Source organism: Nicotiana sylvestris, chromosome 8 (assembly GCF_000393655.2).
Source record: "Nicotiana sylvestris chromosome 8, ASM39365v2, whole genome shotgun sequence".
In the NCBI taxonomy this organism is placed as follows: Eukaryota; Viridiplantae; Streptophyta; class Magnoliopsida; order Solanales; family Solanaceae; genus Nicotiana; species Nicotiana sylvestris.
Window position 1 is genome coordinate 152,108,051 of NC_091064.1, and position 18,816 is coordinate 152,126,866.

The 18,816-nt window shown below is 40.2% G+C and overlaps 2 protein-coding genes across 2 annotated transcripts; one reads left to right on the forward strand and one right to left on the reverse strand.

The window, feature by feature from the left end:
- The first annotated feature begins 9,818 nt into the window (after positions 1 to 9,818).
- On the forward strand, positions 9,819 to 12,164 carry LOC138875862 (uncharacterized). The gene is made up of 2 exons (XM_070154735.1): positions 9,819 to 10,131; positions 12,064 to 12,164. The coding sequence occupies exons 1-2, from the start codon at positions 9,819 to 9,821 to the stop codon at positions 12,162 to 12,164; spliced, it is 414 nt and encodes a 137-aa protein (XP_070010836.1).
- Positions 12,165 to 12,324: 160 nt separating this feature from the next.
- On the reverse strand, positions 12,325 to 12,639 carry LOC138875863 (uncharacterized). Its single transcript, XM_070154737.1, has one exon. The coding sequence runs from the start codon at positions 12,637 to 12,639 to the stop codon at positions 12,325 to 12,327; it is 315 nt and encodes a 104-aa protein (XP_070010838.1).
- Between the last annotated feature and the right edge of the window lie 6,177 nt (positions 12,640 to 18,816).

The window sequence follows — 18,816 nt, forward strand, 5'->3', positions numbered from 1 at the left end:
TTCGACAACCAAATCTGTCTCTATTTTATATATTTAGAGACGAAAGATTCCTTTTGTACATAAAGCATAACCAATTAGTGACACAGTCATATTCTTTTAGCTACAAATTACGTATAGCTTTAACGACAATTAATATCATCACTAATTAAAATTATAATTAGTGACAAATTAGAATCGTCAGTATTGAAGACCTTTTTAGTGATGACATGATACTTTTAACTACAAAATTTTGACACTTTTTATGACAAACAAGTTCGTCATAAATACAACTTAATTGGGGACAAAAAATATTTCGTAGTTAATATAACTTTATTTTGTGATGAAACTCAAAGTTGTCTTTATATACTATTAGTGACGGTGTTTCAGAGACGAAAAATTGACAAAAAAAAAAATTATCACAAAAAAACATTTGTGACGAAATATGAATTTTAAGTGACAAAATAATTTATCACCAATACTCAAATTTGTTGTAGTGTCCCTTCTTACCCGGTATGGCCCAGTTTTTATAATGTTGAAAAATTATTTTCACCGATTAGTCACATCACTTTCCCCACTCTTTTTCTTTATGCGAAGGAATTTTTTCCATTCCCAAATCAGTTTTCTCTTTCCGATTTTCTCCCCAACCCTCTTTCTCTTTCATTTTCAATTCGCTCTTTCTCTCTCTCTGGCAAAATAGTCGAGTTTTTCTTCAAATTTCCTTGTTCTGTTCATCTGTATCTTCCTCTTCCACAAAATAACACTGTTGAACAATCCACACAGGATTTATCTTTTGTAGTCTTTTTCTTTTCGATTCAGTGCTCGCCGAAGCCGATTCCGACTTTCACATTAGAGGATCCTTTTATTCCCGTTCGAAGAAAAAGAAAATATTGAGTGGTTATTTCTTTTAATTCTTGTCTCTTATTCTAAGTTATGAAATCTCCTTTTTTGGTAATTTTTCCTCCTCCTCCTCCTCCTCCTCCTCCTCCTCCTCCTTCTTCTTCTTCTTCTTCTTCTTCTCACTTTTAATGACTTCCGAAGGGAGGAAGAATGATGTATATGTTGTATATAACTATATATACTTTGTATAATCATGTATAACCATGTATATTTGTATGTATTCTCATAGTTATACAGAATTATACATGATTATACACAATACAAGATTATACATAATTATAACCATGTATATTTGTGTGTATTCTCATAGTTATACAGAATTATACATGATTATACACGATTATACATAATTATATAACATAGATAATTGTAAAAAAATTGCCTTCAGATAGTGTGTATTATTATATATTTATGTATAATTAACGTATGACTATGTATAACAATGTATATAAGGTGTTTAATAATGTAAATTTTTATTTTTTCCAGTGAAATAAGATTTTCCCTTACAAAACTTTGAATTTTGCAAATAAAAATAAAAATAAAATTATAGACTTTAAGGATGAATATATTTTTTACTTCAACTTCCTGATATTGTGAATTTTAGGAAATACTATACAGAGGGAAGTAAAAAATAAATAAGAATAAAAATGGAAAAAGGGAAAAGATAAAAATAAAAGTAAAAAGCGAAATCTCATTTAGGCGTGATTATGGGTGTAGTTGACGATATTCGACGAAATTTGCGAGTTTGACTTGTTTTCATAAAATTGATTAATATTTGTGGGCTACCGGATGAAAATCATATTTGTAGATTAGGCGGGTGAAAAGTACTTTCTCCAAGTATATTTTCATGTAAATTTCCCTAAAATTCACGAATAGCCACTTTTTAGCTCCTTTAATTGAAAATTCGTATAGTTTCAAATTCCACAAATGAAATTAGAGATATTGTCATGGAGTTTTACTGAAATTTGTAACCTCATGACAATAATTATTTTTAATTATAGTTAAAAAAAGTGGTCAACATACACTATTACTACTGATAAACTTGCTTCTTCTGATATTATACTACGATACTATACTGAAATGTGCACCATTCCATCTAAAGTGGTAAGTTATTATGGAGGAAATTTGTTTATTTCTTTATTTATTTTACGCATACTATAATACCCCTTACGTGTTAGTTTAATTCTTTTTTTTTTTTAACTAAACACGTGAAATTATTTGGTTAAAACATGTTATTGAAATATGTTATAACTTTAGTTGTTAATTTTGTGTTTGATTATTGAGTTCTTAGTTTAATTTGGTACATTCCAAATATTTATATTTGTTCTTACTTTTTGATCCTCTTTTTAAGTTTGAAAATAACACGGTCTTGAAACAAGGGGTGAAATTCTTTTGCTCTATCCTACAGATCCTTATAATTCAATTGTTTTGCGTCCGGTATTCATATTAGGATTCGATTAATTCGAATTGTATTGTGATTACGAGTCAATTCTGTATTTCGAGGCCTTAAAAACCTCCTTTTATCTCACCTCGATTTGCGTGTTTGGTCCGGGAGTATATCCGGAACGCTTTTATGTGAAAATTTGATAAAAATGCTAATTTTGCCTTTAAAATTGAATTTAAGTTGACTTCGGTCAATATTTTGGGTAAACGAACCCGGACCCGTAATTTGACGGTCCCGGAGGATCCGTAGAAAAATATGGGACTTGGGCGTATGCCCGAAATTGAATTCCGAGGTCCCAAGCCCGAGAAATAAATTTTTGAAGAAAATTGTTTAACTGAAATTTAAGAGTTTTGGAAATTCAAATGTGTTTGAATTTGATGGTATCGGGCCCATATTTTTGTTCCGGAGCCCGGTACAGGTCTTACATGGTATTTAAGTTGAGCCTGTAAAATTTGGTAAGAAACGGACTTGATATGACGTGAATCGGATCCTCGGTTGTTAAAATTTGAACTTAGGAGTTATGGAAATTTTTCTTTGATTTTGATGCTAAACTCGTAGTTCGAGATGTTAATTTGGCGATTTGATCACACGAGTAAGTCCATATGATGTTTTTGAGTTAGTATGCATGTTTGGTTTGGAGCCCCGAGGGCTCAGGTGAGTTTCGGGTAGGTTTCGGGGTGTTTTGGACTTAAGATTTTCTGTTGTTTTGCTGCTTCTGGTGTGCTGGTATATTGTTCTTCGCGTTCGCGAATGAACTCTCGCGAACGCGAAGAGTAAGTTAGTCTGAGGGAAATTTTCTTCTATGCGAACGCGAGGCTCAGGTTGCGAACGCGAAGCATTGGGGGTGCTACCCTTCGCGAAAGCGACCAGGCTATCGCGAACGCGAAGGCAATTTGGCAGGGAATTGGGGGAAAGGGATTTTACCCTACGCGAACGCGAAGGTCAGGGGGGTTAAACCTTCGCGAACGCGACAGGCTTCTCGCGAACGCGAATAAGACCTGTCCAGTGAATTAAAAATAGAACCAAAAACGGGAACAAACCATATTTTCGTATCTCCTTCCCTAAAATCAGACCTTAGGCGATTTTTGAAGAAAAGTTCCAACACCAAATCATAGGTATGTGTTCTTAAACTCATCTCCTTTATTTTTCATCAACACCTATTAGATTTCTAGACCTAAATATTGTTCTTCCATGGTAGAATTAGGGGTTTTGGGTAGAATTAGGCTTTTTGAATAATTGGAATTTAGATCTTGTTTTGGTGTCAGATTTCGAAACTAATTGCATATTCGGGCTCGTGGGTGAATGGGTGATCATGTGAGATTTTACTGGGTAGTTGTTATTATTGTTGTTGGGTGAATGGGTGATCGGGTTTTGGTCCGAACCTCGGATTTTGACCAAACGGGCCCGGAGTCAATTTTTGGCTTTTTGGGAAAAATGATAGAAAACCTATAATTAAGCATTGGGTATGAATTCCTTAGCATTTATTGATGTTGGGCTAGATACAAGTAAATTGGAGGCGAATTCTAAAGGAAAAGTGGTGTTTGAGGTTTGAGTTGACCGTGAAAGTTCGAGGTAAGTGTTTGGTCTAACCTTTGCTTGAGAGAATACATATTGTACTTTATTTGTTATGTGTTAGTGTAATGTACGTCGTATAGGTGTGGTGACGAGTATCTATACGTTGGTGTCAAGCATGCCTGTGAGACTTAAATTGTAATCATTATGTTTCTTAGTAATACTACAATTGCCTAAATTGTTGATTATCCATGTTGAGCAAGACGTATGATTACCTTCTTGGTATTGGTTTATTATTTAGCATTGGCTCCAGTTGAGGTTTCATTTGTGAAGTTAAATGTTGGTACAAGTTTGGTTATAGCTGATTCTCTTGTCGGGACGTATTTATTTTTACTGTTGATTCCCTTATCGGGACGTATTTATTTCTTACTGTTGGTTCCCTTACCAGGATGTGTTTATTCTTGTTGTTGATTCCATTGCCGGGACATATTTATTTCTTACTGTTGGTTCCCTTACCAGGATGTGTTTATTCTTGTTGTTGATTCCCTTACCGGGATGTTGTTGTTGCTACTGTTTGAGTGAGGAAAGAGAGATAAAGCACGAAGGGTGATGCCGTGTACATTCATATTTATGCATTTGGTGAGGAAAGAGTGATAAAGCACGAAGGGTGAAACCGTGTACATTTTCATTGATATTGATGCATATGGTGAGCAAGAGAGATAAAGCACGAAGGGTGATGCCGTGCACATTTCTAATATTTACATGGTGAGGAATAAAGATAAAGCATGAAGGTTAGGTACTGTTTAACTGCAGGTTATGTTAGTTGTTGTGTCCTAGCCTCGTCACTACTTTGTCGAGGTTAGGCTCGACACTTACCAGCACATGGAGTCGATTTTGCTAATACTACACTCTGCGCTCTTTTGTGCAGATCCCGGTACTGGAGCATACGGACCTTAGCTAGGGGTTGCTGCCTTTAGTCCATCAGGAGACCCGAGGTAGTCCTGCAGGCGTCCGCAGGCCTTTGCGTTCCCTTCCTATCTAGTTTTTTCTATTCTTTACTATTTCAGAGACAAACATGTATTTATTTTATTCGGACCCTATTTGTAGTATTCCTAGATAGTCCGTGAGATTGTGACACCAGTTCTGGATGGTTTATGTTTATAGATTCATATTGGTATTATCGTTAAATTTTTGCTTTTCCGCATTATTATTTCCACTGTTTATAATATGATTTCCCTCAATTGTTAAGAAGTTAAAAATGAAAATGGTAAATTAATCGGAATAGTGACTTCCCTAGCTTTCACTAGTACGCGCCATCACGACTCCCGAGGGCGGAAAATTCGGGTAGTGACAAGTTGGTATCAGAGCTCTAGGTTGCTTAGGTCTCACAATTCACGAACAAGCTTGGTAGAGTCTGAGGGATCGGTACGGAGACGTCTGTGCTTATCCCCTAGAGGCTACAGAGTTAGCAACAATTTTCACTTCTATTCTTCTCTGTCGTGTGATTTGGTTTCTTAATGCTAATTGAACTTCTACTTTCCATTCGCAGATGGCGAGAACAAGCGCTTTTTCATTCGTTGATCAGCAGCCCGAGGTCCCAGCGGCAGTACCTACAAGGGGTAGAGGACGAGGCCGTACTAGGGGCCAAGGCAGGGGCAGAGCTCAGCCCAGAGCAACAGCACCAGTGGCAGAGCCTCAGGTAGAGTTTGATGATGAGGTTCCAGCCCAGACAGTTCCGGTAGGCCCAGCTCAGGTCCTAAAGGGGTTCATTGCTACCCAGTACTCCAGGATGCTCTGGTCCGTCTAGTGGGCCTTATGGAGAGTGTCACTCAGGCGGGCTTACTTCCTGTAGCACCAGCCATCTCTCAGGCTAGGGGAGGAGCACAAACTCCCGCTACCCGCACTCCGGAGCAGATGGCTCCCCAGTTTTAGACTCCAGCAGCTCAGCCAGCTGGAGTGTTTCAGCCGGTGTAGTAGCTCAGACCGGTGATGGAGAAACTATGTCTGCCGATGCTTTGTGGAGATTGGACAGGTTCACCAAGATATTCACTACTGCTTATGGTGGTACATCTTCAAAGGATCCTCATGATTACTTAGACAGTTGTCATGAGGTTCTTCGGAACATGGGGATACTAGAGACCAATGTGGTCGATTTGCTGCTTTCCGTCTGTCAGGTTCTACCAAGAAATGGTGGAGAGATTATTGTTTGGCCAGACCAGTTGGATCACCAGCTCTCACTTGGAACCAATTCTCGCAGCTATTTCTCGAGTAGTTTCTTTCCGTCACTTAGATAGAGGAGTACCGCATGCGGTTCGAGCGTCTCCAGCAGGGTTCTATGACTGTCACCTAGTACGAGATGAGGTTTATTAATTTGGCTCGTCATGCTCTTATAATACTCCCCACCGAGAGAGAGAGAGAGGGTGAAGAGGTTTATTGAGGGACTCGCTCAGCCTATTAGACTATAGATGGCTAAGGAGATAGGTAGCGAGATTTCTTTTCAGGATGTGGCCAATGTGGCTAGGAGGGTTTAGATGGTTTTAACTCAGGGGAGCGGTCAGGGGTCTGATAAGAGGCCTTGTCATTCCGGCAGATTCAGTAGTGCCTCATTTGGAGGCAGGGATTCTTTTGGTAGAGGCCATCCTGCTAGGCCATTTCAGTCAGCACTTCAGGTTTCTTACAGTGCTCTAGGTGGATATGGTTCTTACATGCAGTATTCTGATCAGTTTCCCTATAGTGCACCACCAGCTCCTATCAGTACACCTCCGCTCTAGAGTTTTTAGGGTGGTTATCTAGGCCGTAAAGGTCAGTAGTCTCAGCAACCCAAGTCTTGCTATACTTGTGGTGATACGAGGCACATTGCTAGGTTTTAGCCCTCGAGTCTCGAGAAGTTCTCAGTACCAGGGTTCTCATGCTATGGTTCTAGCACCAGGTGTTCTACCGCCCACTCAGCCATCTAGAGGTAGGGGTAGAGGTGTTAGAGGTGGAGGCCAGACCGCTAGAGGTGGAGGCCAGGCAGCTAGAGGTGGAGGCCAGCCAGCAGGAGGCTGTCTTAGGGATACAGTTCAAAGTGGTGGGGCCCATCCTCGATATTATGCTATGCCAGGCAGACCTGAGGTTGAGGCCTCCGATGCAGTTATCACAGGTATGGTTTTAGTGTGCAGTAGAGATTCCTCAATTCTATTTGATCCAGGGTCCACATATTCTTATGTATCATCTTATTTTGCCCCTTATCTGGTTGTGCCTTGTGATTCTTTGAGTGCTTATTTATATGTATCTACACCGGTGGGTGATTCTATTGTGGTAGATCGTGTTTATCATGATTGCATGGTCATTATTGGGGGTCTTGAGACCCATGTAGATCTCCTACTTCTCGAGATGGTGGATTTCGATGTCATTCTAGGGATGGATTGGTTATCCCCATATCATGCTATATTGGATTGTCATGCCATGACTGTGACCTTAGCATTACCGAGGTTGCCTTATTTGGAGTAGAGAGGTACTCCCGGTCATTCTACCAGCATGGTTATCTCATATATGAAGGCTCGACATATGGTTGATAAAGGATGTTTGAGGTTCCTTCTATGGATTCTATGTCCATTATTCATGAGTTTCTATAGGTATTTCCTTCAGACCTGCCTGGGATGCCACCCGACAAGGATATTGACTTTTGCATTGATTTGGCTCTGGGAACTCATCCCATTTCTATTCTATCATATCGTATTGCCCTACCAGAGTTGAAAGAATTAAAGGAACAGTTGCAGGACTTGCTGGATAAAGGCTTTATTAGATCGAGTGTCTCACCTTGGGGTGCACTGGTGTTGTTTGTTAAGAAGAAGGATGGGTCGATGAGGATGTGTATAGATTATCGACAGTTGAGCAATGTCACCATCAAGAACAAGTATCCATTTCTGAGGATTGATGATTTGTTTGATCAGCTTCAGGGTGCCAAGGTATTTTCGAAGATTGATTTGAGATCTGGCTACCATCAGTTGAGGATTAGGGCATCCGATGTCCCTAAGACGGCTTTTCACACTCGATACAGGCATTAAGAGTTCTTAGTGATGTCATTCGGGTTGACCAATGCCCCAACAGCTTTCATGGATTTGATGAACCTAGTGTTAAAGCCTTATTTGGATTCCTTCGTGATTGTCTTCATTGATGATATTTTGATTTATTCCCGCAGTAGGTAGGAGCACGAGCAACATCTTCAAGTCATTTTTTAGACTCTAAGGGATAGTCAGTTGTGTTCTAAGTTTTCGAAGTGTGAGTTTTAGTTGAGTTCGGTTGCATTCTTGGGTCATGTTGTATCGGTAGAGGGTATTCAAGTGGATTCTAAGAAGATTGCTACAGTCAAGGACTGGCCTAGACCCACATCAGCTACAAAGATCCGGAGTTTCATGGGATTAGCGGGCTATTATAGTCGATTTGTGAAGGGGTTTTCATCTATTGCAGCCCTGATGACCTGGTTGACCCAGAAGGGTGCCTAGTTTAGGTGGTCGGACGAGTGTGAGGCGAGCTTTCAGAAGCTCAAGACAGCTTTGACTATGGCACCGATGTTGGTTTTGCCCACAGGTTCAGGGCCATATATAGTGTATTGTGATGCATCGCGTATTGGACTTGGCACTGTGTTGATGCAGAATGGCAAGGTTATTGCATATGCTTCGTGACAGTTGAAGATCCACGAGAGAATTATCCAGTTCATGATTTGGAGTTAGCAGCCATTGTTCACGCACTGAAGATTTGGAGGCATTATTTATATGGCATGTCATGTGAGGTGTTCACGGATCACAAGAGTTTGCAATACTTGTTCATGTAAAAGGAACTAAATTTGAGGCAGAGGAGGTGGTTGGAGTTGTTGAAAGACTATGATATCACCATCTTGTATCATCCGGAAAAGGCCAATGTAGTGGCCGATGCTTTGAGTAGGAAGTCAGCTAGTTTGGGCAGCCTTGCGTATATTTCAATCGGTGAGAGGTCGCTTGCTTTGGATGTTCAGGCTTTAGCCAATCAGTTTGTGAGGTTGGATGTTTCTGAGCCCAGCCGTGTTCTTGCTTGCACATTTGCTCGTTCTTCATTATTTGAGCGTATCCGAGATCGGCAGTATGATGATCCTCATTTGCTTGTCCTTAGCAATACAGTGCGGCACGGAGGTGCCAAGCAGGTTACAGTTGGAGATGATGGGGTTCTGAGGATGCAGAGCCATATTTGTGTGCCTAATGCGGATGGACTTCGTGAGTTGATTCTAGAGGAGGCCCATAGTTCCCAGTATTCTATTCACCCAGGCGCCGCTAGGATGTATCAGGATTTGCGGTAGTATTATTGGTGGAGGAGAATGAAGAAGGACATTGTTGCCTATGTAGCTCGATGTTTGAATTGACAATGGGTAAAGTAAGAGTATTAGAGACCTGGTGGTTTGTTTCAGAAGATTGAGATTCTTGAGTGGAAGTGGTAACGGATCACTATGGACTTTATTGTTGGACTCCCACAGACTCAGAGGAAGTTCGATGTAGTATGGGTTATTGTTGATAGGCTGACCAAGTCAGTGCATTTCATTCCTGTGGCAGTCTCCTATTCGTCCGAGAGGTTAGCTGAGATCTATATCCGGGAGATTGTTCGTCCTCATGGTGTGCCCGTGTCTATCATTTATGATCGAGGTATGCAGTTTACCTCACATTTTTGGAGGACAGTACAACATGAGTTGGGTACACGGGTCGAGTTGAGCACATCATTTCACCCTCAGACGGACGAATAGTTCGAGCGTACTATTCAGATTTTGGAGGATATGCTCCAGGCATGTGTCATTGACTTTGGAGGTTCTTGGGATTAGTTCTTGCCATTAGCAGAGTTTGCCTACAACAACAGCTACCAGTCGAGCATTCAGGATAGGCATCGTACCGCTCAATCCAGGCAGAAGAGTTATGTCGACCGCAAGGTTCGTGATATGACATTTATGGTCGAAGAGCGAGTGTTGCTCCGGGTGTCGCGCATGAAGGGCGTGATGAGATTTGGGAAGAAGGAAAAGCTAATCCCTAGGTTCATTGGTCCTTTTGAGATTCTTGATCGAGTGGGAGAGGTGGTTTACAGACTTGCGTTGCCACTGAGTTTATCAGTTGTGCACCTAGTGTTTCATGTGTCCATGCTTCGGAAGTATCACGGCTATCCATCTCACGCGTTAGACTTCAGCACTGTCCAGTTGGACAAGGACTTGACCTATGAGGAGGAGCCGATAGCTGCTCTAGACCGGCAGGTTCGTCAATTGAGATCAAAGAAGTTCCCTTCAGTTTGTGTTCCATGGAGAGGTCAGCCTACCGAGGCAGCTACCTGGGAGTCCGAGTCCGATATACGGAGTCGATATCCCCATCTTTTCCCCGACCTAGATACTTCTTTTCTATGTCTGTTCGAGGATAAACGATTGTTTTAAAGGTAGAGGATGTGATGACCCAAAAGGTTATCACTTGATTTACGAGTCAATTCTGTGTTTCGAGGCCTTAAAAACCTCCTTTTATCTCACCTCGATTTGCGTGCACGGTCAGGGCGTATATCCGAAATGCTTTTATGTGAAAATTTGATAAAAATGCTAATTTGCCTTTAAAATTAAATTTAAGTTGACTTCGGTCAATATTTTGGGTAAACGGACCCGGACCCGTGATTTTACGGTCCCGGATGGTCCGTAAAAAAATATGGGACTTGGGCGTATGCCTGGAATTGAATTCCGAGGTCCCAAGCCCAAGAAATGAATTTTTGAAGAAAATTGTTTAACTGAAATTTTAAGAATTTTGGAAATTCAAATGTGTTTGATTTTGATGGTATCTGGCCCGTATTTTAGTTCGGGAACCCGGTACAGGTCTTATATGATATTTAAGTTGAGCCTGTAAAATTTGGTAAGAAACGGACTTGGTATGACGTGAATCGGACCCTCGTTTGTTAAAATTTGAACTTAAGAGTTATGAAGATTTTTCTTTGATTTTGATGCTTAACTCATAGTTCGAGATGTTAATTTGGTGATTTGATCGCACAAGTAAGTTCATATGATGTTTCTGAGTTAGTATGCATGTTTGGTTTGGACCCCGAGGGCTCGGGTGAGTTTCGGATAGGTTTCGGAGTGTTTTGGACTTAGGATTTTCTGCTGTTTTCCTGCTTCTGGTGTGCTGGTGTATTCTTCTTCGTGTTGGCGAAGGAACTCTCACGAATGCGAAGAGTAAGTTAGTCTGAGGGACATTTTCTTCTACGCGAACGCGAGGCTCAAGTTGTGAACGCGAAGCATTGGGGGTGTTACCTTTCGCGAACGCGACCTGGCTATCGCGAACGCGAAGGCCATTTGGCAGGGAACTGGGGGAAATGGATTCTACCCTATGCGAACGTGATGTAGGTCTCGCGAACGCGAAGGTCAGGGGGGTTAACCCTTCGCGAACGCGACAAGCTTCTCGCGAACGCGAAGAAGACCTGTCCAGTGAATTAAAAACAGAACCAAAAATGGGAATAAGCCATAAGTTTCGTATCTCCTTCCCTAAAATCAGACCTTAGGCATTTTTTGAAGAAAATTTCCAACACCAAATCATAGGTATGTGTTCTTAAACTTATCTCCTTCATTTTTCATCAACTCCCATTAGATTTCTAGGCCTAAATATTGTTCTTCCATGGTAGAATTAGGGTTTTTGGGTTGAATTAGGGCTTTTTGAATAATTGAAATTTAGACCCCATTTTGGGGTCGAATTTCGAAACTAATTGTATATTCGGGCTCGTGGGTGAATGGGTGATCGGGTTTTGGTCCGAACCTCGGGTTTTGACCAAGCCGGCCCGGGGTCGATTTTGACTTTTTAGGAAAAATGATAGAAAACCTATAATTAAACATTAGGTATGAATTCCTTAGCATTTATTGATGTTGTTAAATTAATTTGGGCTAGATACAAGTAAATTGGAGGCGAATTCTAAAGGAATACCAGTGTTTGAGGTTTGAGTTGGCCGTGGAAGTTTGAGGTATGTGTTTGGTCTAACCTTAGCTTGAGGGAATAGGTATTGTGCTTTATTTGCGATGTGTTAGTGTAGTGTACGATGTATAGGTGTGGTGACGACTATCTATACGTTGGTGTCAATCATGCCCGTGAGTCTTAGATTATGATCGTTATGTTTCTTAATAAGTACTACAATTGCCTAAATTGTTGATTATCCATGTTGAGCGAGACGTATGATTACCTTCTTGGTATTGGTTTATTATTGAGCATTGGCTCCAGTTGAGGTTTCATTTATGAAGTTAATTGTTGGTAAAAGTTTGGTTATAGCTGTGTTAGTTTATACGAGTCCACCAAACTATAGAGTACCTGATCCTCTATGAGTTTCCACTGAGAATACTTATAAAGCAGTAAGTAAAAGAGACACAGAATTTTTATGTGGAAAAATCCCACTCAAGGGGACAAAAACCACGACCTACACTTGTAGGCTTTCAACTTCTCTAACTTGTAATCTTTATTACAAGACACTTTGCAATGACTCTATTACAAGACTTCATACTTAGTGGTGAGCATGTCAATCTTGGACTGTTTAACCTGAGTAGTTCCTTCATGTGAGGTTTGCAATACTTTCCATATTTCTTTGGCAGAATCACAAGATGAGACTCTGTTGTACTCATCAGGTCCTATACCACATACCAAGATTTTCTTGGCACGATAGTTCTTTTCTACGGCTTTTCTGTCAACATCACTGTACTCTTTTCTGTCTTTCGGCACCATTGGTCCAGTTTCTCTAAGCTTCTTCATAGGAACATGTGGACCATCACAGATGATGTCCCATAGTTTTGAGTCTTCGGCCATTATAAAATCATGCATACGAGTCTTCCACCAGCCGTAGTACTGACCATTGAATCTAGGAGGTCTGTAGGTTGATTGTCCTTCCTCAAAGTTGGCTGGAGCAGCCATTGAGATCCTTTCTAGGTGTTAACCTTTTAGAAAGAACCTGCTCTGATACTAATTGTTTGTTTATATGAATCCACCAAACTATAAAATACCTGATCCTCTATGAGTTTCCAGTGAGAATACTTATGAAGCATTAAGTTAAAGAGACATGGGATTTTTACGTGGAAAAATCCCACTCAAGGGGAAAAAAACTACAACCTACACTTGTAGGCTTTCAACTTCGCTAACTTGTAATCACACTATTACAAGCCACTTTGCAATGACTTTATTACAAAGGCTTAAACTTAACTAACTTTTGATACTCTTACCACAAGCCACTTTGTCACTCTCTAGTTCCAAAGAATTTAACTTATGACTAACTCTAGTCACAACACAAACTTAGAAGGTTTGTGATTTTGGGTTTTCTAAAACACAACTTCTAAGAAAGCAAGATAGGAGTTACAATGAAGAGAAAATAACAAGATTACAACTCAACTACGGATACATATAGACTCATTGTGAAACTGATCCTTTACTGGAGTTGTCTTCTTGTTCTTGACACACTTGTGACTTTAATACTGGATCAACACTTTAATGCTTGAGAGAATATTAGTAAATGCTCAAGTGAATATCTTGTGCCTTGCACCAGGTTGTTATACTACAAAAGATATCACAATGGTGATGTCAATTCTTGGTACACGCTTCTTCCCAATGGGAAGTGACTGTTGCACTGTCTGCTGCACTGTAACATGTACAGTTGCATGCAGTGAGTTTCTGCAGTTGCGTTCCAACTGTATAGTTGACTTGTACTTCTATCAGAGAACACCAAGGGATCAGGTCCCTGTCATATTCCTCTTTGTAGCAGTTCATTAGCTGGAGTTCAGACTGAACTTCCTTCATTTGAAATGTGTACCAAGTGAGTCAGGTTCTCTATGTGGTTCTTAACAATAAGTTTGTTAGATCATCAAAACATAAGAAGCATAAGACAAAGACATTGAAAACCCATCAATTTCCCCTTTTTTGATAATGACAAACTTAGGCATTGATAGTATTTGCTTAGAGCAAAAGTAACCAGATGAGGTACCATGAACTTCACAAGTTCCCCCTAACCTTTTGCTTTTGATTCCCCCTTAATCAGATCCCCTGTTTTGAATCAACTTTTTCACAAGTTCCCCACCTTCCCCGTTTCACAATACTATACGCTACTATCTTCCCCCTTTTGGCATCATTAAAAATACACAAGCAGTCAAACAACATAAAGAAGTCTAGCACAGCCGACTCATGCCATATATTTGCACACAATATGACAGAAAAGAGAAGCTAAGGAAAACAACATTGTACAAGCAAAAAGAGGAGCTGTTTCATTGAAATGAACAATGGACTGAGCAAAATAGGAGTAGTAATGGTGAAATCCAGCATGCCATCAGCAAAAAGACAAACAAAAATAGAAACAGCAGCCACAAAACATCATAACAGAAGACAACTGGGCACTAGGAGGTATCTAAGAGACACTAGACGAGGAGGACTAGGAGAGAGAAGAAGCAAGGGTCTTGAGGATCAGGTCCAGTCGGGCATTTGCAGACAGCTGCTTTTCAAGTATTTTGCACGAAGCTTATCATTTTCCTTTGTCAGGCGGTCAACTTTTTCATTAATGGAACCGAGTCCTTTAACCGCTTGACTGAGCTGAGTTTCTAGTATGGCATTTTGAGCCCTCAACCTTCTGATCTCTTTGAAAGCAGCATTTTGAGCATTGATCAGCTAAAAAATGGTTGAGATGCTTCCACCAACCCTTTCTACGCACTCATATTCTTCTAGAGTGGTTTTAGAGAAGGTATGATTGCGTGTGCCCACTTTGGGATTACCCAAAGGAACCTTGTAAAACTTAAACACTTGAGTGAGGAGAAATCCATATGGAAGCCCATGATTACCACCTTTAAAGTTTGCCACCTTTTGCATATGATCTATCATGATTGCTGGCAGATTGATCGAGACAAAATCATCAAGAGCCTCCATTAAGACCAGATCAGACTTTGTAGCAATAGATCGCCTCTCAAAACGAGGTAAAAACACCTTATTAACTAGCTCAAAGAGGAGCTGATACTCAGGAAGTAGTACCTTCTTATGCACATGTTCCCCCTGCTGAATAGCTTGCTCTTTCATGATAGCTCTCCTAAAGTTGGCACCACAGATACCTTTAATTGAGGACATTCCTTCACATGTAATTTAGAGAACCTTCCCCAATGCTAAAATGTCAAGTACAATGCCTACCCCATTTACTAGCATACAAATATAATCTCCCTCAATAGTGAAGAGAGATGCGTAGAAATTTTGTACCGCATCTTCGTATACTATAGGCATGTTCTCCTGAAACAAGTGCTCCTATTGCTGAATTTCCATTATCTCCAGAATTTGCCTCATACCTACCATTTCTAAAATTGCCGGATCAAATATACGGCCCCATAAGACTTTCTGAGTTCTCAGTCTCTCCTGCCAAAGACCACTGTCACTAGGCATGGTCTTCAGAGAACCAGGTTCCCCTACAGTTTCCCATTTTTGTTTTCTAGATCCTTCAAGAGACTTCACTTTCTAACTTACAAGCCCTACAGTATCTCTTTCAGACATAACTTTCTCAACTATACTCATCTTAGACTTACTGCTACCCTTTACGGATGCTCCACTTTTTGTTTTGCAATAGCTTCATCAGAAGCTTCATCCACAGACTTCTGGACTTTTATAGATCATTCTACTAAGGAACTTGGTTCCTTTAGAGCATCTTTGTCAACCTCACCCACTGGAATGCTCTTGTCAGTCACAAATTCCCCTTGATTCATCACCCACTTCTTCCTCGTCTTGACACTCCTCTTACTTTTCTGAAAGGTAGACTCGAAGCCCTCTTTCTGCTGCAACCTGATAGGGGGTGACTTGGAAGAGGATTCTAAGGGATTAGGATAATCAAGAGGTTCAGAAGTGGATTTATCTGGAAGAGAATCAGGTCCTCCAACAGGTTTTTCTGGGACAATTTCATGGATTAAAGACTTGAAGAGTACCATGGTTCTTTCATCGCCTAGGAATGGAGTTTCTTCCCCCTAATACTCAGACAAGAGATAGGTTCTTTCATTCAACAGATTATCAGCAGCGATAGCCATGATATTGTGTGCTGCTTCCTTTTCTGGTGACTCCGTGAGAGCCACTGAGTCCAAAAGGAAGGAGTTCAAATACTGATCAGGATTATCCTCAGAAACCTCTGACACCTGAGAGGTAACCCTTCCTAAGTGTTCTTTGTGATATCAGAGGAATGAGGAGACATGGGGTTTTCAACACATGGAAATGAGACAGAGTTTGACAGAAAAGGAAAAACAATAGGAAATGAGGAGGAAACAAGTGTGGGTGCAGTAGCATTGGAAAAAGTGGAAGAGTGAATTTCTGGAGATGACTTTAAGGATGATAGGGAAGTAGGAGTGGTGTTAATGGTGGGAGAAGGAAGCGATCATTCAATTGCCATCATAGAGGATTTGATAGGGAAGTTGAGTGAAAGAGAAGCGAAGAGAAGATCACAGAGATACAAAAGAGATGAAGGTTCATGACTTGCTGTGAGGGAGAAAGAGTGTTTTATGAGAAGAAGGGATAATGATGAGAAGAGAGAGAAACGGGTTCTGAAGAATCCTGAAAATGGCGATAGGTTTGTGGGAAAACATTATCGTGCAGAGGAGATGAAAGGATTTTAAAGATAAGAAATGACATGCAGACTTTGAGAAGTCGGATGATGTGGCAGTTGATTTATTTTTGTTAACCTTTTTGAGAAAGCATGAAAAACAACACTTCTTTCACAGTTTTTGAAAAAGATTTTAGCAGTTTTTGAAAAAGATTTTAGCAGCTCTTCTTTCGCAGTTCATAATTGTACCTTTAGCTTCTATGGTTATCATGCATGTTTACCTGCAACGGTATCGATGTGAGTTAGGCTTAGCCAGAAAACACTTTAGTTATTTTTACCTGAAGGTGATTTTCATAGCCAACTGATGGAGAATTAGGTTCTCAATTAGGCTTCAATAACCCCAGCTTCACCCTATTTCTTTCAAAATATTCCCTACTCAAGGCTTTGGTAAAGATATCTGGAATTTAGTATTCTGTGCTACAGAAATTCATACAAATCAACACTTTCTCCACATTGTCCCTTAGAAAATAATGCCTCACATCAATGTGCTTGGTCCTTTTGTGTTGAACTGGATTCTTGGCCAAGTTGAGTGTACTGGTGTTGTCACATAGAAGAGGCATGCAATCAGTAAATACCCCAAAATCTTCCAGTTGCTGCTTAATCCATAAGAGTTGAGTACAACAGGATGTTGCAACTACATATTGTGCTTCAGCTATTGAAGAGCCACTGAGGTTTTCTTCCTTGTGCACCAAGAGATGAGACATGATCATAGAAAGTGAGGCATTCCAGAAGTGTTTTTCCTGTCCAAAAGATAACATGCATAGTTAGCATTAGCATACCCAATGAGATTAAGACTGTCACCTGAGGGGTAATACAGGACCAGGTCCTGTGTTCCCTTAAGGTATCTCAAAAATCATATTGGCAGCCTTCAAGTGAGATTCATTAGGATTTGATTTTTGGGTTCTATCTGGGATAGATATACATAAAGGGTTAGGGAATTTTTTTTTGGGCTTTTGATCTTGTCTAAATCCAAAATAAAGGGGGATGATTATGTTATCTAGTGAATGGGAGCTTTTGTGTTTCCAAATGGGGAATGAAGTTTGATTAGTGGAGAAGCTTGGTAAATTAAATGGATTCCCCTGCACTCATTGTTCTGCTACTTGTGGAGTACCTTGCACTGCATCTCCAACTGTTTCTTCAGCTTTAGTGGTGGTAATTCAAGTACCAGGTTCCTCTTGAGAAGTGGAAGAGGATGTTGCATTGTCTTCACCTGTATCCTTCATCTGACTCATCATATTATCCTTCCCATTTGAAACATCAGATATTTCCCATGGACCAAAAGTGGTTCATTATCTTGATCATCATTGTTTCCTCCTTTGTTAGAGGAGGGTGTCTTGTTGAATAGAACATGAACATTTTCTTTCACACAATATGCCCTTTTGTTGTAGACTTTGTGGGATTTGCTTTGACGGGAGTATCCTAGAAGGATTCTTTCATCGCTTTTTGCATCAAACTTCCCAAGATGGTCCTTCGCGTTGTTAAGAAAGTATCATTTGCATCCAAAGGTTCTTAGATGAGTCATATTTGGTTTTCTTCCATTGAGCAACTTATAGGAGGTTTTGTTTAGGAAGGACCTGATCGTACACCTGTTCACCAAGTAGCAAGCAGTGTTTATTGCTTCTGCCCAGAAAATGGATGGTTATGAGCTTTTCTATTCCATGCAGGCAATATTCGTTTCTTGCGAGCGGTAACTGGTCCCTCTTTAGTAGTCACCTTTTCAGCAAACACTTTATTTTTCTGAACAGATTGAACCCTGGCCTAGAAATTTTCTTTGAAGTGCCCATTGTTCCCACAGTGGGTACAAAGCCAGTTATCGGGAACAGTGATGTATTTGTTGTGAGGGCTGTAAGGAATTTTCTCCTTTTGGAACCCGATTCCCTGCTTGTTTCTACTATTGTTGAAGTACATGGCAGTGACAACATTTGAGGACCAGGTCCACTTCAAAGATTTCTCAAGATTAATTTTTACTTTCTCCAATTCAGCTTGAAGTTACCTATTTTTCTCAAGTTCACCACATAGACTAGTTTTCACATCATTTAATTCCATCTCAAGCTTGATGTGTGTCTCACTAGCTATTTCCTTCCCTTTCCCAATACTTACAATCCTATGTTCTGATTTGAGTCCCTCAATGGTTTCCTCTAGGTCAGTGATTATCACTAAAAAGTCATCCCTTTCTTGCTCAGTAGCTATAATTTTCTCTTCTAGAGTGTGTTTTTCATTGCTAAAGCCTTCTATGGTTTCCTTCAAATCAACAACCACTACCATCAGGTCATCTCTCTCATTTTCTACGTTATTTATTTTTTATTCAAAACTTCCTTTTCTTTTTCAAGATTAGCTATGGTCTCATTTAGATCCACTACACATACCACTAGATTATCTCTAGA